The following is a 23,145-nucleotide window of genomic DNA, read 5'->3' on the forward strand; positions in this document are numbered from 1 at the left end:
GCTGCATGTATGACGAATATCTATAACAGTTTTTCAAAGTGATGGCCACCAGGGGGCGCTGTAGAGAAACTTGGAGGGAAGATTGGATAAACCATGTAGTCCAGTTACTCTGTTATGTAAAATTCAGAAATTTAATGCGTTCAGTTCTGAGGAGTCGCTTGTGTTAACGTTGAAAGCCCAAATTTTGATAAAAAATAAATGACGTAGCATCCTGGACAGAGAGTTAGGTAGAGAAAAGAAAGAGAAAGAAAGTGATGATAACTACTATTAGTGACAAAAAGGTTCAAAAAGTGGAGTGAGGACAAAAAAGAAAGAAAAAAGGAAATGATATGATGGAGAAAGTGGACTTCAGATGTTAAATATTAGCAAGTCAAAGCTTCACAACAATAAAAAGTTGAATCAAAGAACTATACTATATCATACACTCCTAATTATTTAAAACAGGGAACCTTGAAGAAAATGTGTTAATTTTTAAACTTGACAGCAAAACTGACCTCAGAACCTCAAATACAGCTGAATTTCTCTTAAACTTTTTATCCACATTTAGGCATCATTTGACATCTTTTTGCCTTTAAACCTGAGTATTTACACCTTATGCTCAGAATTGTTGTATCCTTTACATCTTTACAAAAGAAATCACCCTGCATTTCGTATAATAATCTGAAAAGTTCCAGATTTTGCTGCTGTTTCAGAACATCTTCCACGTCTCTTTAAACTCTCATATCTTTGTGTTTTCTGGATCTTTCTGTGTGTTTGTTTCTAACTGTCTTAACTTTATTTCTTTGTAACAATCTTCTTTGATCTCACCATCTTGGGCTAAAAAACAACCTGAATAAAAGAACCTGTAGTTGAGAAAACGGAGAAGATTCGTCAGGAGAAGAAAGTCTTTGTTCCTGCTGAAAAAGGTACCGACCGTCTGAAAACGAGATGGATTACTGTAACCGCATCCTCGTTTTTAAGTCCTGATGATAAAATCCAGCATGGATTATCGTCAGTCTTTGAATTAATCCCTCTAACGTAGATGTTTGTCTCTGTGTTTTATTCTCACCTCTTGGCGTCGCTGCATGACGCCTCTTCTTCTACAAAACCAGTTCTAACTGAGAAACCAGAAGAAACTCAGAGGAAACAGGAAGAGGAGAGAAAATCTGTTAAAATATCTGAGATAAAACACAAAGTTAAAGCAAAAGTGAACGAAGATGAGCCTGAAGAGATCAAATCACCAGCAGACGAAACGAGGAGCAAAGGCAAAACTGAAGAAAAACGTTCAGTTAAAGAAGACTTGGCGAGAAAAACAAGTGAAAAATTGGAGGTTATCAGTGTGAAATCTGAGAAAATCTCAGGAAAACTCAGCAGAGCAGGAGAAGAAACTCACAGAGAAATGAAAAAGACAGAAAGTAAATCAGAGTTAACTGAATCGGTTGCATCTTTTGAGCTAACCGAAGAGGAAAAGGTGAGGTCTGAACCGGTGTTTGATGTAAAACCGGACTACCGCTCTGTGAAAGCAGAACTAGAGACGTCAGAGTCGGTCACAGAGCTGGAGTTGATTACCAAGTTTGTGCCAGAAGCAGAGCAGCTGAAGTCTGAAGACGTTCCTCCTCAGAAACACAAACTCTTAATCCAGGATCGGATGAAACCTTCAGTCTCTTTAAAACCAGAAGAAGAGACAAAGATTCCCTCAGAAACAGCCGCTGGAGGTACCATCATTACGTCATATTTAACTGTTTCATCAGACTCTGGTGGGTTGGAGGTTGTTTATTCTTTATGCAATATCCTCAGCAACCACCAGGGGTCACCATTTCACGTCCGTTCTTCTGTTTAACATCATTTTCCATCTTTTTATCCCATTTCTGAGTTTGTTTTGTCGCCTTCGATCCGCCGCCTGTTGATGTTTTTGTCGTCTTTTGTTTCTCTTTTGTTTCTCTTAAATGTCCAAACCTAAAACTTAATTTGATTATTCTTTAAAGAAACTGAAGACAAACTCAAGAAGCTTCCTTCCAAACCTGCTGAGACAAAAGAAAAGAAAGTGGAGAAAGGTAGAAAACCACAACCATTGTCTTTTTTTTAACCTCTTTATTATCGATCGTTTAACACCAACTGTTTGTGTCTGTTTATTTCTAATCTCTTGGCACCGCCTCATGGTGCTTTCTCTTCACAACTGTTCAATTTTTCCAACCTTCAGCATCATTCACAACTCTTGTAGCGGACGGGAAAAGAGCATCATATGCAGAACACGAAGGTCCAAGTAAAGAACGCAAGAATATTGAATCTGAGACACAAGAAACCAGCAAAAAAGCTGAAGAAATATCTGTTACTGAGGGTTTAGAGGAAATGGGCTTTTTTCCTTCAACTGACCAAAAAATTAATGTGATTAAAGTTCAGGATAAACATAATGAACATAGACGACAGAGATTGGTTCCCAAAGACATAGAAGAGACTAAAGAAGCTGCTGAAACTGGAAAACATGAAATTCTTCATGTTTCTGCAGCAAACAGATTAATTACAAACCATAAATTTAAAGACAAACCAAAAATATCTGTAATGATAGAAGAGCATACATCAGAACAAACTCCTCATAAAGATCTAGACTCAACAATTCATGAAACTGATTCACACGAGGTCATTGAAACAAACGTTTCCTCAAAACTCACTGACATTAGTACCAGGAGTTTAAAGAAAGAAGCTGCAGAGAAACCAAAACTGCAGACATTAGGTGGAGATGACACTTCACTTCAAGACAAAGAAACTTTGAGTGAAGTCACAGTTTCTGAAAAGCAGCACATAGTCCCAGACAAGGAGTTCCCAGTTCCTGAAGAAGTTCCTCAGAAAACATCAATATCCACCAAGATGAGAAGACAGAGGTTTGCTAAAACTAAAGAAGCTTCCGGCAGAAAGATCCCATCAGAAAGCTTCATAGTGGAGGATGAGACTGAAGCAGAGTCGCTTAGAAAAGATGGAAAACCTGAAGCAGTTCAGAGATTTATCGACAAGAAATCGCCGCATCCAGCTGAGGAATGTACAGAAACTCAATCTGTTACTGAACTAGATCAGGTCACCATTAGTACAGTTAAAGATAAAACTCTTAAAGTTTCTCCTAAAGAGAATAAAAGTGTGCAGGAAGAAGAAAAAGTAAGAGAGGAAAGTTTAGAAGAAATTGAATTACTGGCAGTTTATGAGCAATCTGGTCAAATAGACGGTGATCTGAAGGATTCAAGATCATCTAAAGAGAAAAGACAAAAACTAATGAAAACTAAAGACGCTGTGGATATTCAACTACCAATAAAAACAGTTTTAACAAAGGAAGGGCTGCCAATCAAAGACAAAATGGCTGACATAGGTGAACAAAACAAAGTGGTCTCAAAACAACCTACTGAGTTTTTAACTGATGACCAAGAAATCAGTGAAGTAGATTTTCCTCCAAAGAAAGAAAATTTTATAAAGTTTGAGAAAACTGCAGATGTTTTACAGAAAGAAATTCCATCAAAACAAGTTAAAACTAAGAAAACAACAAAAGATGATGAGCAAAAAGAACAACCAGCATCTGAAGAAATGTTAACTACAGAGAGAATGAGCAAAGCTCAGGGGTCGATCATCAGACAAGACCAGATAAACATCAGTAAAGTTACAGATAAAATGTTGAAAGTTTCTGCCATTAAAGAGAAACAAGCAACACACGAACAAATGGAAAGAAAAGTTTCACAAATAAACACAGAAGACACTGTTGAAGAAACCGAGAAACTACCAGAAATGAGACAATCAGAGTTTTCAGTCATTGAGGAAGTGAAACAGGCAGATGTTTCTCCAGAGGAATCAGTTTTATCCAAGTATGTAAAACCTACAGATGCTTTGGACAAACATATCCCATTAAAACTAGCATCAGCTGTGAACAAAACCATAAAACAAACAGTCAGTGAAGACAAAACGATGGTTGGTGATGAAGAAACACCTAAACTATCAAACATCAAAGAAACTGAGTCAGCATCTGGTGAAACCAAAGATTTAGATTCTCCAAAGGTTTTTATTTCCTTAGAGGATAAAAAACAAAAGTTTCCCCAAACAATTGATATTTCAGATGAAGAAGTTTCACTTGTAATGGATAAAAGCAGAAAAATGATTAAAGGTGATCTACTTGACAAAGATAAAGAACAAGTTTATCAACCAACAGATGATGATATGTTACCCAAAGAGAGAATCATCAAGCCTCAGGGGTCGATCAGTGAACAAGACCAGATAAAAACCAGTGGAGTTAAAGAGAGAACTTTGATAGTTTCTCCAGAAGAGTCAACATCTGAGTTCATAACTGAAGACAAGCAAATCCTGTCAAAAACCATCTGCCATTTGGATAAAGCCAGCCTTACCTCTGTCAATGACAGAACTGACAAACCTTTACCTGGAGCCATGAAGAAAGAACGATCTGCAGAAAATCTGTCAGAAATCCAAGGAGGCGGGTTTGCAACAGGTGAAGCTGAGGGTTTTCCAAAGTTAGTCAGAGATAAAGACACAACTAAAACTGACAGAAGAGGAAAATCTACAAAACAACAATTTACAGTAAAAGTCTTAGATGAGGCTGATGTTCCAGCTAATGTAGAAGAAACTTCAGTTAGGAAAGAGGCTCAGGTAGATCCAAAGGTAGCTGAAGGGAGCACATCAACAGAGGAAGCCCTGACGACCAAGAAGTTACAAAAGACGGATGCGATAGTTGATGAGTTAGAGGGTTTTAAACCGACACAAGAAGAACTGGAGAAAGTACAGAGAAAGACACCAGAGGTTCCTGGTGGACAGAAAGAAACTGAAACACAACAGAGACCAGAAAATACTGATGATAGGGTCAGAGACTTAAAGATCTTTAATAAACCAGAGAAAACGGAAGTTCTGGGAAATATTTCAATAGAGAAATATCTAAGAGAAATTACTGAAGTGGACAAAACCACCACAAATCGTCCAGCTGAGGAGATGAAAACCTCAAACACAGAAACTGAAGCTGCAAGAAAAGGACAGAAAACAGAAGAATCCAACCAGATTTCACAAGGAGCAACTGAAGAGGAGAAGTTGGACCAAACAGAAATTATACAAGATGTTGCAAGAAAGAAATCCAAATCCAAAGTAAAAGATACAAAATTTCAAGACAAAGAGGCCAAGGCAACTGTTTTCAAACAGGAATATGGATGTTTTACTCCAGCTGAAGAAGCTGAAACACCAAAAACATTAATGAAACTTTCTGTGGCTCCTGTGATGGAGGTGGCTTTCGAAACATCTGGTGTAACCGTAGACGACAATGAAGCCTCGTCTCTGAAGAAGTCTAAACAAATAAAGGTAGAAGATGGAGCAGACAAGCTGCCTACAAGAGTAGAGCAAGATCAATTAAAGTCTCAAGTTAGATCAGAACCAAAAGCCAAGGAAGTTCCTCTTGAAAAAGTTAACATCCTTGACAAACCAGCTTCATTTCCTCCCAAACGCATGACCGAAACAAAAGATGGAGAACTTTCCAGGACGGTAAGAGTAAAACAAGAACATGGAGAAATTAACCAGCTTTTTCCAGAAACAAAACAGCAGCACAAAGCAGTCGCAACTGCAACTTTGATGGAAATACCGTCTGAAAAACATCTCATCACCGATGTTGGTGACTTTAAATCAGACCATTTACAAAGAGCTACAGCTCCTGAGGCAAATGTTGAAGTGGTAACAGAGAAAATGTTTGACTCAGACAGTCCAGATGAGGTAGAGGTGAAAAACCTCACAACAGACAAAGCTAGTGAAGATAAAACACAACAGAGGGTGAAACGTAGAGAAAAGTCACCAATTGAAAGCTTTACGTCTAAAACGGAAACAGTTAGAGGTTATTTTCATGACGTTTCCCAGACTGCAATGATGGAGCAGCAGGAAGCAAAACAAAAAGTTTCAGAAACGCCGGTTATGGATGTGGCGTATGAAAAATCAATGCATGCACTCACACAGGAGATGCTAGATACCACACAGGCATATGTGTCCCCTGATTCTCAAGTAAAATATGTTAGACCAGGAGAAACTGTTTACATGTCAGGTGATGTTTCTGTTCTAATAGAAAGATCCACAAAAGATCAAATACATGCGTTAGATCAGCCTGAAGAGATTGGAGTGAATGTTAGGGAACTAAAGCTCGAAACAGAAAGAAAATTATTTGTTGAAGCAAAAACTTTGCAAAGTCAAGATGAACTAATCAGTCCTACAGACTTTCCTTCACAAATTACTGCATATAGAGGAGATAAATCTGATGCTGCAGCTCAGGCAAAGACGGTTCCAGAGAAAGAAAAGGCAGCAACTATTGGTGGAGGAAAAAAAGTCTCTCTGACGTCTACACCCGATGTGACGTCTAAGGAATCGGACACAACTGAAGGAAGAAGAGAATATCTTAGAGATTCAAAGACGTCAGAGCAACCAATTGAACCCAACATGTCTGCTGGTGTTCGACGTAAAGACAAACAGGCAGAGAGAGAACTAACCCAAGGTCGGCCTGGCTTTGAGCCCTCAGTAACAGATAAACCCAAAGTCAGCACCACTGGCTACCCATCAGAACACACCAGAACCACGCCACATATCCACTCCATGCTTCCAAAAACACACGAAACCAGAACCGAGGCACAACGCCAAGGAGTGCAGTCCGTCACAGAAACGAAGGGTCTGACTGCGGAGCCAGAAGAGAAAGAAAATCTCTTTCTTCAAGAAACGTCCAGAGGTACAGAGGAGGGAAACTGTCACTGAGCACAAGTTTCTGATCTGAGCACCCGACATCACTTCCTGTGGGGATTCTCCACATCCATATCACCGTCCAGAAGGACCTCCATGTCATGTCACCCATTATGTTCAAGCACAATCTGTCTTCACTTGTCTGCTGCGTTTCCATTACAAATGTGTCCAAAACGTTCTTGATATTCTGCTTATGTTTAAAAAAACGCAGTTTCACAATTGTGGTAATTCCATTAAATGAGGAACACAGTTAAAATCACATGAATAAGTTTGTTCACATAAGTCTTTAAAAAAAAATAGCAGTGACATCATCATGTTGTCTTTTCTTCCAGTATTATCATCCAGTTGATAATCACATGTCTTGTGTGATGCAAAAAAAAGTTTCTATTGCAGTTTTGTGAAATACACAAATTTCAATAAAGCCAAAAACCTAATTTATTCTAGCACAGAAACTTTTGACTAAAAAAAATGTAATTTTTTTCTGTAAATTGTGTGTTTCTGTTATTAACATTCATTATCATATTTACACTTTGCGCAATTATGAGACCAATGGAAATTTGCTACTAACCATTTAATTGCTCAAACTGGAATTACAAAAATAAATTTGCTTAATGGAAACATGCCACTTTTGGAAAAACTCATGTTTTTCTATAAACTTTTTGTGCTAGGATGAGGTGTTTTTATCCTTTAAAGAGATTAGTTTATTTTGTTAAACTGCAATGGAAACATTTTTTCGAGTCACACCAGTCATGTGATGAACAACCGGATATTACTACTTAGGGAAAAGACAAAGAAAACGACAGGTAGGAGGATGATGGCTCTGCAAGTTTTTTAATGAAATATTGTGTGAGCAAACTTATTCATGTGTGATTTTAATTGTATTTTATTTAATAGAAGCACCACAATTGAAAAATTGTGTTTTTTCACCATCAGCAGAATATCAACAGAGTTTTGCACACGTTTGTAATGGAAACGCAGATGGGTTGCGTTGGATTTTCCCCCTTGCCGTTTCTCTAACTCTTCTATCCAGTGTGTGTCTGAACCGGTGTGGTGAGGCTGTTTGGTCTTCCAGCTGCCTAAAGGCTGGTTTTTCTTTGCCATGCTTCAGTTCTTACCTCTGTCTGAATGTTTGTCTGATTGTTGTCTTATTTATCTTTTAAGTTGTTGTGAAGGAGAAGGAGTTGCCTCCAGAACCCAAAGAAGTGAAGCCAGCTCCTCCTCCAGAAGGTATTCAACTTTCTTTGGTATTAAAAGCATTCGTGACAGAATGCGCTCTTGGAAAAAAGCAAATCTTTGAAACTTTATCCTGAACATCGAGGTCAGAAAATGATCTCTTGGGTTTAAACTTCTCTGAGTTCAGATTAACATGTTTTTAAGACGTTTGTGCAAATTTTCATCTTTTCTTTGTACCTGAAGAAATCAAACCAAAAGTTGGAGAAGCCCCCAAAAGACCTGAAGTTACTCAAAAGAAAATCCCTCCACCAGAGGAAGCAAAACCAGGTATTCAGACAGAAAACGGTTGAAGGAATGTTTGGGTGCTAGTTTGCCAAACATCTGATTAATCTAATGTTGCTCTTGAAAGTGGTCAAGCCTGTTGTGAAGGCTGAAGAACCGACTAAGGTGGTTCCAGAAGAAGAAAAGCCAGCTCTGAAAGGTAGAGGACCTCCAGAGAACCGTCCTCTTTATCTTCTCAGTTAAATCCATCTTTTAAAACCTCTTATTTCATCACCAGATGCTCATGTCTTTACTAATATGGGTCATGTTGACCTTTTCCTCTTTAGTGCAACAAAAGCATGCAATTTTTTAAACATCTTCTTAATTCTTCACCTCTACTGTGCGATAATTAAATGTTTCTTACAGTCTTCAAGGAAAACGAGTCACATTATTAATAACCAAAACCTAATGAGTTTCTTCCCTATCCTTCTGTATTAGATGAAACCAAAGGACCGGTCCAGACACCTGGAGGAGTCCAGAAAGGTAAGACCATTTCTCACTGTACCTCAAAACAACCAGCAGATGGCAGAAAATCTACTCCTGAACACAATGTTGGGCGCCAAAGCAAACCAACACTAATTGCTGCTTTGTTTTGCTCAATACAGAAATTACTTGGCATTAACTTGAGAAATAAGCGTCTCAACTAATCAGATATTTGACTTTTAAGAAAATGGACCCTGATTCATTGCACTATCAGCTCCATTTTCTGTTATGTTGCAGCTTATTACTCACAAGGCAAATAGCATGTGTGATGCTAGCACATTGAGGCCCTTAAAGTACAAGACAAATGAGCAATTTGCTCTCTTTTTGCATCAGATTGCATTTTCTTGCTTCTGAATAAGAGAAGAAACAAGTTCAAATTCAGGTTTACATCAGAGCGTGATGTTTTAATGTAAAGCTACCTTACAGCTTTCTTTTACACTATAATCATTTTCAGCTACCAGGAGAAGGTAAAACTTAAATCATGGTTTATGTAATCATGGGAAGTTTCTGCTCTAAATGTATAATATAAAGTTTAAATATGGGAGACATTATTAGCTGGCCAGTCCAATTTGAAGTGGAAATCCGTTTTGATGACGGCATTGTGAGTTAGACAGATGTGCAAAGTTAGCAAACACCAAATACGCACTATAATGAATACGGCCAAGAATGTTTTCACAAATATAAAAGAAAATGAGATCTGTGCAGTTTTACTTTAAATTTTCTCAGTTTGTTAATTAGTTTAAATTACCCTGCAGTGCCTTGCAAAAAGTATTGATGTTACCTGACTTTTTTTCACAATTTATCACTTCACAACCACCAACTTTAGTGGATTCATTGGCTTTTTAAGGATTTTACAAAAACAAGTAGTGTGCAGTTGCTTTCAGTCCCCTTTACTCTGATACTCTAAAATAAAATTTGTGGTTGTAACGTGACAAAATGTGAAATATTATTCCTCTTCTTATATCTCTGTGTTTAGCATATTTGTTGAACATTTTCTATAACGTTATATGTGTGTTCTGTGTTGCAAGAACTGTGATGTCAGTCCTGTGTCATTCAGTAATGTTAGACCTTTACTGCCTCAGAAACTGTTCAGCACAAAAAGGGTAAAATTCAAGTCACAGAGGACGGGACGTTTGAGATTCCCACCTTGAAGAAAGCAACCAGAGTCATGAGGGAAGTGGAAGAGGAGCAAGAGGTCGTCACGCTTAAGAAGGTCCCATCAGTTCCACTGACAGAATCTGAAGAGGAACGAAAACCTCAGAAAGTCACCAAGACCACCGTTTTCCATGCCGAGGAAATGGTGCATGAAGAAGAGTCTTTTGAGATGTCTGTTGTCACCAGACGGACTGTTGAAGAAAGGAAACCCAGAGAGAAACCTGATGTGGTGAAAAAGCCAGATGTTATCAAGCCTAAAGAGGAGGAAGAAAAAGAAACTCCAAAAGACGCTTGGACCCGCCAGAAGCCCGCCCCTAAAGATGAGAAACCAGAAGACAAGATCTCTCTTAAGAAAACCCCAAAAGCGCCAAAGGAAGAGGAACCTGCTCCTCCCAGTGCAGCACCGAAAAAAGTGAAAAAGTTGCCCTTATCTGAAGCTGAACCAGAAGTAGTCAAGCTCAAACCTTTTGAGAAGCCTGTTGAACCTTTAGAAGAGCCAGAGAAAGGTAAGAAGGGGAGGCCAGAGAGAGATAGTGTGCCTTTCCAGAAGGGAGAAAGGATCCCGCGAGAGGTGGAACCCAAAGAGACAGCAAAGAAACCTGCGGAGGCACTCCCTGAGGTAAAGGAGCCTCCAACTAAGGTACCAAAGCCAGCAGATAAAAAGAAAACTCCAGAGAAAGAACCAGAGGAGGTCAAAGCACCAACTAAAGGGAAGAAAATCCCAACAACAGAACAGGAAGTGGAAAGCGTCAAACTGAAGCCCTTCTCCAAACCTTCCAAAGAAGCTGAGGAGCCTGAGAAGAAACCCCCAGAGGAGAAAGACAGGAAGCCATCTGATGACCTGCAGCGCCGTCGCACCAGTCCTGATGAAAAACCAAAGGCAAAAGAGCCAGAGGCTAAGCCCAAGAAACCTGACGTCCCTGAAGCTCCTGAGAAAAAGCCGGAGAAGCCAAAGGAGGAGGTAGACACAGCTCCAACAGAGAAGACACCTGACAAGAAGCCTGACAAGAAGCCTGACAAGACTCCAGAGGAGGTCAAACCTAAGGCTTTGGAGCCAAAGAAAGGAGTTATACCCAAGGCTAAAGAGGAGAAGGAAGACGTAGCACTGAAGCCAGTGGAGCAGCTCAAAAAGGCAGAGCTGAAAAAGACTCCTTCTCCTAAAGTTGAAAAACTCAAGGAGGCAGAAGCAGCTCCGGCTGAGAGGAGGCCGAGCATTGACAAACTTAAAAAAGAGCCAAAAAGCGTTTCACCCAAAGACTCTGTTGAAGCTGCAACTCTTAAAAAGGTTCCAAAGAAACCATCACCAGAAGAGGCGAAGGCTGTCAAACCAGCAGAGCCTGGCAAAAAGAAAGTTCCCGCAGTGAAGGAGATCTCTCCCGGGGCTGTGCAAATAAAGAAGGTCGCCACTCAGCCAGAGGAGGAGGTGTTTGAAGAGGAGGCAGAGGAAGAGGCTGAGCTGGAGGAAGAGGAAGCCTGGGGCTGGGAGCTGGTTCCACGGGACAGCTATGGCTCAGAGGACTGGGAAGGTGAAGGAGAAGAAGGTGCCTTGGAGGTTCCTGGGGTAACCCAGAGAGGTGAGAAGGTGGCAACCCCAACGTGTTGGGTGGCGACCAAGAAAAATCCTCCATTCATGCCTTCAATAATCTCCATCCATTCCCACCATGCTTTCCATCTAAATCCCTCCTGCGGATCATTTTGTTGTGTTTTTTACGTGTTTGTGTCCATCACATCCATCTCTTCCAGACGGTCTTGTTAAGTCATCTGCGTTTGTCTGCCATTCCATTCTCATCTGCCCAACATGTGTTCATCCCATCATAACGCCATCTTTGCATTCATGTCATCTCCTAATGGATGAAAATTGTCATTGTGAAAATGTAATACATAATTCATTATTCTGTTTGTCTCCCTTCATTTAATTACTTCATGTCTTCAATTTCTGACATAAACAACATTGCATATGGCCGTCCATTTGCTTGTTCATAAAAAACAATAAACTGTTTTATTGTGAAGCAGAAGATTAATGGTAATTGTTTCTAAACAGAGGGGCAGCCGGCAGAGGAAGCAGGAAGAGGCAGAGGCAGAGGGCTAAAACGTAAGTGTGCTTTCTTAATGTCCACACCAGTACTCAAAAATATCATTGTTTAGACTCATGTCTGTATGTTAAAATCCTCTTTCAGCCAAGCAGACGCCATCGCCCGGAGAGGGCAGAGGTCGCGGCATGAAGCCTGGTGGCAGAGGCGGCCCCACACCACCAGAGGAACCTTTTGCAGGTTTCAAACTCAAAGCTGTTCCCCTGAAGTTCATCAAGAAGCTTGAAAATATTGTCCTCAAGGAGGCCGAGTCCATCGGCTCATCGGCCGTGTTTGAGTGTGAGGTTTCACCCTCTACGGCCGTCACCTCCTGGATGAAAGATGGCGGCAACCTGCGTGAGAGTCCCAAGCACAAGTTCATCTCTGACGGCAAAGATCGGAAGCTGCACATCATTGATGTCCAGCTGTCCGACACTGGAGAATACACCTGCGTGGCAAAGAATGCTGGAAAGGAGATTTCCTGCACTGCCAAGCTCATAGTTGAAGGTAACCCAGCTGCATTTAGTTAATCATACCAACACTGTTTCAGATACTTCATGTGTCTTTTTATTTGGCCTTCTAGACTTCAGAGGGAAACGTAACTAGAACCGTCAGGATAATTATGGACAATAAATCAAAAACAATACGTATAGTGATAGACACTTGATCAGTATCAGTAGATAATATATCCGATAGCATTTTTAATAACTTCACTAAACCCCAATTTACAACTGCATAGCATTCTGGGGGATTTAGACAGAGGAAAGGCTTTAGCTACTCAAACGATCAAGGCTAGCTAAGTAAGCTTGGTGACATGAAATAAATGACTCACTCTTTCTTTGGTTACCAAGCAACAACCTGTTGATTAACTTGTGGTTACCTAGCAACAACCTGTTAAGTAACCTGCACTGCTATATGCAGCAGTTTTAATGTTTCTCCACCGTTCTTCATAAATGCTTAAAAATAAAAAACAACAACAACTCACTCTGTTGTGAGTTTGGCAATATTTAGATATTTAAAACAAAAACAAATTGGAAAGCCCTACTTCAGTATAATAGTTGTGCCCTTCATACATTCACTCACAACCAGGCCTCTGAGAACATTCTGGATATGACCGCCTTTCTGTATTCTCGCAGAGCTTCCTGTAAAATGGATCAAGGAGTTGGAACCGGAGAACTCGGCCATCCTGGGCCAGCCCATCTACATATCCTGCGAGCTGAGCAAAGAGAGGGACGTGGTCTGGAAGAAGAATGGTGAAGTCCTCAAGAAAAAGGAGGGCAAGATCCAAATCAACATCATTGGATTGCAGCACGCCGTGACCATCCAAGGCTCCACGCTAGAAGACGCTGGTACCTACACCTGTGAAGTGTCAGGACAGGAGGACGTCGTGACCACCACAAACGTCAAAGTGCTCGGTAAGACAAAGGGAGGTGTCAAATACGCATATATTAAAACAGAACTGGAAGTTAGGTGACCATGTCAGCCAATGTTAGGACTAATTCCTATTCCTCCGTGACCTTTACCCTCCATTTTTCAGAGGTATGGATCCTTTTATAGGGGGATCAAGGAGTAGCCATCGTCTTTCCCTTCAGCTGGGCTGGCTACATGACCATTATTCCTTGATCCCCAAAGGAAAAAGGGTGCATACCTTACTAGCATGAATGAAAATTGTGAAGGTTGGGCCAGGGCAAGGACAAAGCAGGAGTCGTGTAGAATCTAACTTTGAAAAATTTGATAAATTAACTTCAGACTAGGTTTATTTTTGGTTTCTCTGCCAACTCTCACCAAATTAATCACATTGTGAATAGAATGCCAATCTCTGACTAAGAGATATTTAACTCCAACAGAGATTATTAAAGACTGGATAGTAAAACCACTTAGAGACCAGCATGTGAAACCAAAGGCCAATGCCACATTTAAGTGTGAGCTCTTCAGAGACACTCCCAACTGGAAGTGGGTCAAAGGAGAGAATGAGCTCACGCCATCAGACAAGGTTGAGATCACGAAGGATGGAAAGGAGCTGACGCTGACCATTAAGAACTGCCAGCCGGACGATGTAGCAGAATATGCCATGGAGGTGGAAGGACGCATCTATACCGCCAAGCTAACGCTAGGAGGTTGTATTTCTTTCAACTGCTATCCCCTGAAAGAGTTTCTACAGGTTAGTATTGACGGTGTTACATATTTACAAGCAGTAAATACCTGTTTCCAGAGCGTGAAGCTGAGATCCTGAGGCCTTTGGCCAGTATAGAGGTGGTAGAAAAGGAAGATGCTGCATTTGAAACAGAAATATCTGAGGATGATATTCCAGGAGAATGGAAACTCAAAGGAGAGGTTTTGACCAGATCTCCGGTATGACTTTTTCTCATAAAGTTGTACATACTGTATGTCAGTGTTGACTGTTCTTTTAATAGTAGTACAATGTAATCATCAGACGTGTGACATCCAAATGGAGGGTACGGTTCGTAGGCTCACACTGAAAAACTGCCAGTTGGATCAGGCCGGGGAAGTGTCGTACCAGGCCCTGAACGCCATCACAACCGCAATGCTAAATGTCAAAGGTAAGAGGCGTTCCTGGTCCCCCACAAAACCCCAATGGACCCTGATTCTTGGAATTTAGCTGTGAAAATTCAGCTAAATGTGGAATTTAGCTGTAAGGTCTGTGAGGAATCAAATAAAGCCAAAAGGCATACCAGAGCAGACCTTAGACCTTTATTCAAAAGGGCGGATGAGCCAGGTAAGATGAGAAGGAACTCCAATGCTCGTTTTGTGGGGTGAATAGTTTATCCTGTCCTGTTGTTTTGTCTGTCCTATCTATAGAAAATATAAAGCTGTATGTAGATCTGTTCATTATTATGTCAATGTCTTTCAGTCGTGTGTTTTGTATGTATTCTTTTCAGCAGTGCCCTGTCTATAGTTTATAGTTTCCTTATATTTAGCTAATATAACAGCATTTAGAAGATCTTTGAGTTGGAGTTTGCAGAGCAGAAGCAAAGTGAAGCTTTCTGGAAGAAAACAAAGATGTGCCATCATCATCAACATTTCATGCCAACTGAACAAGAGGTTGGCTACTTGAATCCAGTGACTACGAAGTCCCATGATGACACCGTTTATACTCTACATCTGCAGTCCTTGAAGACCACCAATTGCTTTTTTAACACTTACCAAAGAGCTGGAAGAGGAGTAGAGTCCATCTCAAGAACACCAGAAGAAATCTCTAACAAGCTTTCTCCAGATTCAACCAGGATCACTCTGAACATAGATGACAGTGTAAACAGGGCTCTGGCTGTTGACTGTTGTGTTTTTGTGTTGTTCTGTTGTGTTGTTGATGTGTTGTGCCCTGTGTCAACCCCACCCCAACCAGAAATCGAGATGGACTTTGTTGTCCCGCTGAAGGACGTTTCTGTGCCAGAAAAGAAACAGGCTAAGTTTGAATGCACCATCACCAAGGATGTCGCCAAGGTCATGTGGTATAAAGGGGCTGACATCATCACCCCAGACCAAAAGTACGACATCATCGATGATGGGAAGAAACACATGCTGGTCATCAACTGCTGCGAGTTTGATGACGAGGATGAATATACGATTGAGGTTTTGGGCAAAACTTCCACAGCTAGACTCACCGTCGAGGGTAAGTGCCAGCTTTCCATCACCAAGTGTCAAAATGGCACAGAGATTAGCCATTTTGACTTAACTCACCGAGTGGGTTCCCTCCTCCTGTATGAACATGTTTTATTAATATGATTGTAGGTATCAGACTCAGATTTATCTCACCACTGAAGGATCAAACCGTGAAAGAGGGCAGTACAGCTCGCTTTGAGCTGGAGCTCTCTCATGAGAACATTCCTGTCACCTGGTACAAGAACGACGTTAAAATCCACCCGAGCAGAACCGTTGTCACTCACACGGACGGAAAGAAGCACATACTAGAAATTAAGGATGTGACTCTAGACGATATCTGTCAAATTAAGGCCGAGGCCAAAGGAATTCCTTCCATGGCCAACTTGACAGTTATAGGTATCCACATTCACTCTTCAATTCTTTGCAAAGTTTCTCCATGTTTATGTCTGTTGAGGTCCTAAAAATGCCTCATTCTGTCTGTCTGTTCTAAGAAATTGTTGGACTGTATTGTCTGTCTGTTCCTTCCATCTGTCTTTGTTGAGTTATCTTGTGCTGTATGTATTATTTGTCGTACATTCGGTTCGAAGAGTCATCATAAATCTCCCCGTTCCAGAGGGAGATCCCTACTTCACGATTAAGCTGCAGGACTATACTGCAGTCGAGAAAGACGAAGTGGTTCTAGATTGCGAGCTCAGCAAAGACGTCGATGTCATGTGGTACCACAACGAGGCTGAGATCAAGGCCTCAAAGATGATGGCCATCAAGGCTGAGGGCAAGCGGAGAACACTAATCATCAAGAAAGTTGGTGACAAAGACAAGGGACAGTATGTATGTGACTGTGGGACAGACAAAACGACAGCCGAGCTTCACATCGAAGGTAACTGACTCACCTGTGTTGAGCCACCTTCATCTCCATGGATCCTCATCACCTTCACTTGCACCATCTTCTAACCCCACCTCAAAGCATCTTTTTTGTCATAATTTTTTGAGTTACTACTCTGTCATCTTTGTGCTCTCCAAGAGTAAAGCTTCTAGCTTCACCAAGTGATTCTGGTCTTTTGAAAACTTGGATATTGTCTCTTTTGAAGCAGAAGCACTCTTGTCTTCTTTCTAGATTCTTTTGCACACAACTACTCTAACAAACCATCACTTCTTTATTAAAAAACTCTTTTATTGATCTTCATTGCCTGTTAGCCAGTTCCATAGAAAACCAAATGGGTGGGTTTGTTCAAAGCCCCGTTTGGTTCTTTATGATCCAAAGAGTTTGGCCTTAACCCTGAATTCCCTTTTACACTTCCAACAAATAACACCACTGTCTGTCTACTTTCAACTACCGTCTCCATATCTACCATCTACCGTCAGTCAATGTTGTCTTTGTGTTGAAATGTTGAATGTGTCCAATGAGAGAAATGTGTCCCCTTTCTTGAACGCCAGCTCGGCACATCAAGGTGGTTCGACCCATGTATGGTACCGAGGTCTCAGAAGGAGAGACGGTTCGATTCGAAGTTGAACTCAGTGAGGACGACGTTCACGGCCAGTGGAGGCTAAACGGAGAAGTCCTCAGTCCGTCCGCTGTACGTCCCATTAAACCTCTCTGGCCTTCATGTGATTCTATTTTAGTTGACATGTTTAATTGAGGGATTGCGCCTCATCAGCTTCCCCCCATCCTAATCACTCTTCATCGATTGCTTGTGTTTTTGGTAAAATACTGAAGTTTGTTGGCCGCTTGCAGGACATTGAGATTGTGGAAGATGGCGCCAAACACACTCTGGTTTTGTACAACTGCAAACTTCCCCAAACAGGGGAGCTTGTGTTCACCGCCGCCAACGCCAAGTGTTCTGCTAACCTGAAAGTGAAGGGTGAGCTTCCTCTTCCAAAACTGTCAAAAAATAAAAGCTGGAGCTTGTCTTCCTGCTTTTTCTGCAGCTGTAAGATAACACAGATGTAATAGTGATTTACAGTTTGGGGTAAATGCTATTACACTGCAAACAGGATCAACCATCCGTCATTGTGGTACCTTCAGGCAAACTGGCCTGATCCAAACCCTCTTCCCTTAATATTAACTCTTTCCCTCTGAACCAACAGAGCTTCCCATCTCTTTCATTACACCATTGGCCGATGTGCATGTGTACGAGAAAGACGAGGCTAAGTTTGAGTTGGAAATTTCACGAGAGCCCAAAAGCTTCCGTTGGCTCAAAGGAACTCAGGAATTGTCAAACGACGATAAGTTTGAAATCCAAGTAGACGGAAAACGACACACTCTAGTCGTAAAATCTGCCAAATATGAAGATGAAGCCAAATACATGTTTGAGGCTGAGGATAAGAGGACGTCTGGAAAATTGATTATTAAAGGTAAAATGAGTTGGTGCCGGAATAGTTTTATTTGGACACCAGTCACTGAAGGATGTGAATGTTTGCTAAAAGCCTTTAAATTATAAAAAATTATCAGGAAAAATCAACGACTGAAAACTTTGCATTGAGAAAAACTCCAACAGAGAATATTTCAAATAGCAGATTCAGGAAAACTGCATAAAAAATGTCCCTTCTTTTATTAATTCAATTCATAAAGTAATTTATATATTAAGTACAGTAGATTTGTTACATACAGACACAGTTCAAGTGTTTATTCCTGTTAAGTTTGATGCCAGCTTACAGCTAATGATCCAAAAGAAGAATTTTATATAAGACAAATAAAAAAAATTTTTATCGAGGAATGTTCTGACCACAATATGGCCTATTACTGCAGCTGGAGTCAGAACTACAAGAACCACCACACAAAGATGTATCCAGGTTATAGTCTTCAACTATTGATTTCTGGTATTAAGGCACCCCAGAACCAGAGGCAACTTCAGAAACTTATCAAAATCAAAGTGCCAGAGTCTGGAAGAAGAGTGGAAAGCCACAAAATCTAAAAGTGTTTACACTCCTGATAATCCGGTAGACTCATTGCAATTCGGAACCGAAAATGCAACACTTGTTACATTTTCAACTGGTGCAGTTTGTTTCTACACTGCAGTGAGTCAAGCTATTAAACTAATTAACAAACCTGTTCCCCTCCTCGCCTGCACCAAGAACTACAGAACTACAAAACCTCTGAAGAATAAAATGTAAACAAAAATGGAGTAACATCAATTTTACTGTCTTTGACTAATGCTAGACACAAGTGTTTGTTTTGGCTGCCTTTACCCAGAATGCTCCGCACAGTATGGAGGTTATGTCTGTTAAAGGCTTTGGGCAAACATTTGCAAACATCCACACAACCTCACAATCACAATCTTCCCAACTGGAACAACATTGTATTTACCTCCCTGTAAATGTAATTTTTTTTATCAGGAATTCGCCTTGAGTTTATCAAGCCGATTAAAGACGTAACCGTAAAGGAACGAGAAACTGCAGAGTTCAGCGTTGAACTGTCTCATGACCAGATTCCAGTAGTTTGGTACAGAAATGAAGTGCGCCTGCACCCCAGCAAGCTGGTGCACATGTCGGAGGAAGGCAGATCGCACACACTGGCCTTCAAGGAGGTCACAATCGATGATACCTCCATGATTAAGGTGGAGGCAATGGGAAAGACGTCAGAGGCAATGCTAACTGTTCTTGGTTAGTATCAGTCTTCCTTCAGCAGGATGTGAATTCTGGCTGTTGATCATCTGTAAACAAGATTAGTACCTCATCTCTGTGGTCTTAGTTTTGTTTTGAACTGCTTATTACGGGTGTCTGCTTGCAGAGGGAGACCTCTACTTTACAGTAAAACTCCAGAACTACACTGCGGTCGAGAAGGACGAGGCAATCTTGTCCTGCGAGTTGAGCAAGGCCGCCGCCGAGGTCAAGTGGTTCAAAGACGGTAACGAAATCTTTGCGTCCAGGAACATTCTCTTCCAATCTGACGGCAGGAAGCGCATGTTGGTCATCAAGAAATCGGCGAAGAAAGACAGGGGAGCTTACACCTGCGACTGTGGCACTGACAAAACCACAGCAGAGCTGAACATCGAAGGTAATGAATGCCTGCCGCCCTCCAGACCCCGACATTACTGCAGAGTCAGTGTCACTGAAACCTCACCTGTACCTGGACTGAAGCTCACCTTGGTCTCCATTCTTCATCTTCATGTCTTCAACTTTCACTTTGAGTGTTTTAACACCTCATGATCCAACCATAACCTTTAGGATTCACAACATTCTTCACAATAATTCACTTTTAGCTCCATGTTTTCGTTTCTGTCTCTTTTTGCACCATCGGTAAGGTGCAACACCCCAACCTGTTGCATGCCTTCATATCTCTGTCTGTCATCATCATCTCCATGGCAACCGTTTTCTCACGCGGTCCGAGGCTCACTCTGGTTTTGCTCTAAACGCGTCTCTGAACCTCCACAGAGCGCAACATTAAGATTGTCCGCCCGCTGTACAGCGTGGAGGTCACAGAGACCGAGACGGCCTCGTTTGAAACGCAGATTTCTGAAGACGACATCCACGCCACCTGGAAACTGAAGGGCGAGACACTCCACCCGTCTGCTGTAAGACAACACTGACCAATCCTCTAACGGGAAATAAATCCACGTTTCCCCAACAAGAGCTGATGTTTTATTTTGATGAAAACTCATCTTTCAGTTTTGTTGTGCACGGTCAGCACTCCTGTTTGAATGAGCGCTGACCTGTGGGTGTTTGTTGTCAGGATGTGGAGATAAAGGAGGAAGGAGCGCGACACACTTTGACACTCTTCTGCTGCAGAATGGATATGGCCGGAAGCGTTGACTTCTCTGCAGCGAATGCAAAGTCTTCAGCGCATCTCAGAGTCAAAGGTGACAAAACAAATCACAGACGCCTGGTTAAAAACGGGCGTCGCTTCTCTTGATTGACGGTTCCGGGAAGCAGCTTCTTCTTATTCCGGATCGGGATGCCTTATGTTTTGTGTTATGTCTTTATGTTGTTTGTTGAGTCGCCGGATTTTATCGCTGTAATTTTATCCCAGTCGAATCGACGTTGGTGAAGATTCCTCAAATCGCAAACCCTCCCCGTGAAATAAAACCAACATTTAGTTGCTTCTTTTAATGTTGATATTTGTTAGATATCAATATTTATGTTACTTCACAGGTGGAATATCTCCTCAGGTATGATATGCAGCTTGTAGAGATACAATCGATAAAGTTTAGAGGTTGGCGATGAACATCTGCAACAAAACAAACCAAGAAAAGTCAGGGAAGAATACCCAGAACTTTTATTTCACCATGAAGCTAAGATATTTCTAATTTAGTTTTGTGGATTTTATGCATTCTATCGAATTCCTGCTTTCCAGAAGAAGTTGGTTCCAGAAGAAGTTAGATGTTTAAGTGATTGTAATGAAGATCCTTGAAAAGCTGAGTCCATACATGCATTTCCATTACAAATTTCAATATGTTTCCTGTTTGACACAAACAGGAAACATCTTGGCTTCATTCTGAACTACAGGAAATTTAAGTCAAAGGAATCTGAGTGTTTTTTTAAACTTGTTGTTTTTATATCGTCCAGATGGTTTTGACTTTATTCAACACAAAAATCTCCACATAAACCGATGATGTGAGATACATCTTATATTTAAACTGATACCTGATGTTATTTACAGGTAGCTTTGTTGCTTCAGATGACTAGAGTGACTATAAACATATCTGCTGGCTGTCAACAACACCGTCAACTTCTCTTTAACTGGCTGTTAGTGGCTTTAATTCAGGCATGTGAAGAAGCCTGTTGTAAATACTTCAAAGTTCTTGTTTATCCAAATGGACATCCTGAAGCTCCACTTGACCCGTGTTACCTAAACTTCCTGAACCAAATTACTTAAACTAAAGTTCTTCAATGAAGTGTTGGGTAACTCCTGCCAGGAGCGTCACATTCTCCTTTTCCAAGGAAAATGCAGGCAGGTGATTGACAGGAACAGATTGACTTCCCCTCATGGTTTTGGCAGACGTGGGCCGTTAACCAATCTGGCCCCTCAGTTATTTTAGAACCTGGATGCCTTATCAAGCTCAGGTCCTCAGTGGTTGGCAGGGGGGGAGGTCATGACCCTGCGTCTCACTGGTTTCCTGAGACACTGCTCCTCTGACGCCAGGCCGTATGCTAATGAGCCTGGCCTCAGTGCCAAGTTGCAGGGCGGCTGGCTTCAGTCGTCCTCCACGCGCCCAGCACCCTGCCGTTACCTCAAACACCATGAGGATTGGCCACTGAGGATCTGCTGCGTCTCTGTGGGGATTTCTTGGAGTCTGTTGACCGGTTTGAGGGGAGGGACTGACCATGTCTTCTCCCCAACCCAAAGGCCGGGTGATCTCCCTGGTGAGGCCCCTGAAGAACATCACAGTGACTGCCGGAGAGACCGCCACCTTCCAGTGCGAGCTGTCCTACGAAGACATCCCCGTTGATTGGTACCTGGGCGAGACGAAGCTGGAGCCAAGTGAGAGAGTGAGTCCCGTCACACCTGACACACCTGTTTGTCCACTTCCTGTCCAGCCCAGGTGCTGGCTCTGGTCCAGAATCAGGCCCCTGTGTTTCCCTTCAGCTTCCTGTGCTGCGACTGCCTGTTCATATAAGGTCCTGCAGGTGGAGGTTCGGGATTCCAGCTGAGCATTTGATCCCGGTTTTGAGATAACGCAAGCAGGGGGTGTTTTCTGCCCCGCAAGCGCTTCTGTGGGTTTATTTTTAACAGCCGCCAGAGGCCGCAGCACAGGGCAGGTGGGAACTGCAGATATTTGTTAGCTTCAGCTTTACATCTCTGGGATTCTTTTGAATGCTTCTGTGGACATGTCTGTTGGTTCTGCTGGGCCCAGAAAGGATTTCCTGTCATAAAGATGTATTAATTTGATAATATAGGGCAACTTGAGACCTTCTTAGGAAACCCAATCCCTCTGTGTGTTGTGCAACATGTGGAAGAGGAATAGGGACACTGAAAAAAAAATCTGTAATAAGTCAGAATTCTGAGATTAAAGTTGGAATTCTGAGGTAAAACAATCAGACTAATGGAAAAACGTCTGAATTATGAGGAAAAAAAGTCAGAATTTTTATATTAAAGTTGCAATTTTGAAAAAAAAACCCTCAGAATTCTGAGAAAAATTATGTTAGAAATCTGGGTTTAAAGTTGCAATTTATAGAAAAAAGTCTGAATTCTGCCAAAAAAAAAAGTCAAAATTCTGAGGAAAAACGTTTAGAGTCCTTGGGGAAAAAAATTCAGAACTCCAAGATTAAAATCCTAATTTTGAGAAAAATGAGAATTCTGAGATTAAAGTCTGATTTTTTTTTTTTTTTTTTTTTTTTGCATTGGCACTAATCCTCTTCCATAGCAACAGCATTTAATGGGTTCAGCTTGACCAGTATTCCGAATTCATGACACTTCCCTTACTTTTATTTTCCATTAAAATGCATTGTTAGGATTTAAAAAGACTCTTCAAGGTGTAAGAAAAGCTATAGCCTCCATTAAATAATAGAGTGAGCGTCACTGTCCTGATCTTCCCCCAAACTGCTGCTTTAAACACATATTTCAACTATTCTCCCTAATCTACGACTTGTATAACTCCCCTCTGTGAATTATACAGCTTTGTGCTCGGACAGGTCCTGCATCACATACAAGCAGGAGTTGTGTGGT

General features: G+C 41.4%; 1 protein-coding gene across 1 annotated transcript in view; it reads left to right on the forward strand.

Moving 5' to 3' along the window:
- The window catches only part of ttn.2 (titin, tandem duplicate 2), a gene marked incomplete at its 3' end in the record, with an annotated part of 175,746 nt that overhangs the window by 86,237 nt on the left and 66,364 nt on the right, over positions 1–23,145 (forward strand). Inside the window, exons 97-121 of the mRNA XM_088008422.1 lie at positions 840–905; positions 1,092–1,694; positions 1,965–2,033; positions 7,882–7,947; positions 8,137–8,220; positions 8,303–8,374; positions 8,653–8,697; positions 9,780–11,426; positions 11,894–11,944; positions 12,030–12,428; positions 13,058–13,336; positions 13,769–14,038; positions 14,134–14,273; positions 14,356–14,482; positions 15,286–15,552; positions 15,672–15,938; positions 16,156–16,419; positions 16,977–17,116; positions 17,275–17,401; positions 17,628–17,894; positions 18,876–19,142; positions 19,270–19,536; positions 19,914–20,053; positions 20,212–20,338; positions 21,826–21,968. Coding sequence (XP_087864548.1) covers positions 840–905; positions 1,092–1,694; positions 1,965–2,033; positions 7,882–7,947; positions 8,137–8,220; positions 8,303–8,374; positions 8,653–8,697; positions 9,780–11,426; positions 11,894–11,944; positions 12,030–12,428; positions 13,058–13,336; positions 13,769–14,038; positions 14,134–14,273; positions 14,356–14,482; positions 15,286–15,552; positions 15,672–15,938; positions 16,156–16,419; positions 16,977–17,116; positions 17,275–17,401; positions 17,628–17,894; positions 18,876–19,142; positions 19,270–19,536; positions 19,914–20,053; positions 20,212–20,338; positions 21,826–21,968 — 6,194 coding nt within the window. The remainder of the gene's footprint in view (positions 1–839; positions 906–1,091; positions 1,695–1,964; positions 2,034–7,881; positions 7,948–8,136; positions 8,221–8,302; positions 8,375–8,652; positions 8,698–9,779; positions 11,427–11,893; positions 11,945–12,029; positions 12,429–13,057; positions 13,337–13,768; positions 14,039–14,133; positions 14,274–14,355; positions 14,483–15,285; positions 15,553–15,671; positions 15,939–16,155; positions 16,420–16,976; positions 17,117–17,274; positions 17,402–17,627; positions 17,895–18,875; positions 19,143–19,269; positions 19,537–19,913; positions 20,054–20,211; positions 20,339–21,825; positions 21,969–23,145) is intronic.

This window comes from Poecilia mexicana, unplaced genomic scaffold (genome assembly GCF_051168715.1).
Source record: "Poecilia mexicana isolate PSO_F unplaced genomic scaffold, ASM5116871v1 scaffold_2, whole genome shotgun sequence".
In the NCBI taxonomy this organism is placed as follows: domain Eukaryota; kingdom Metazoa; phylum Chordata; class Actinopteri; order Cyprinodontiformes; family Poeciliidae; genus Poecilia; species Poecilia mexicana.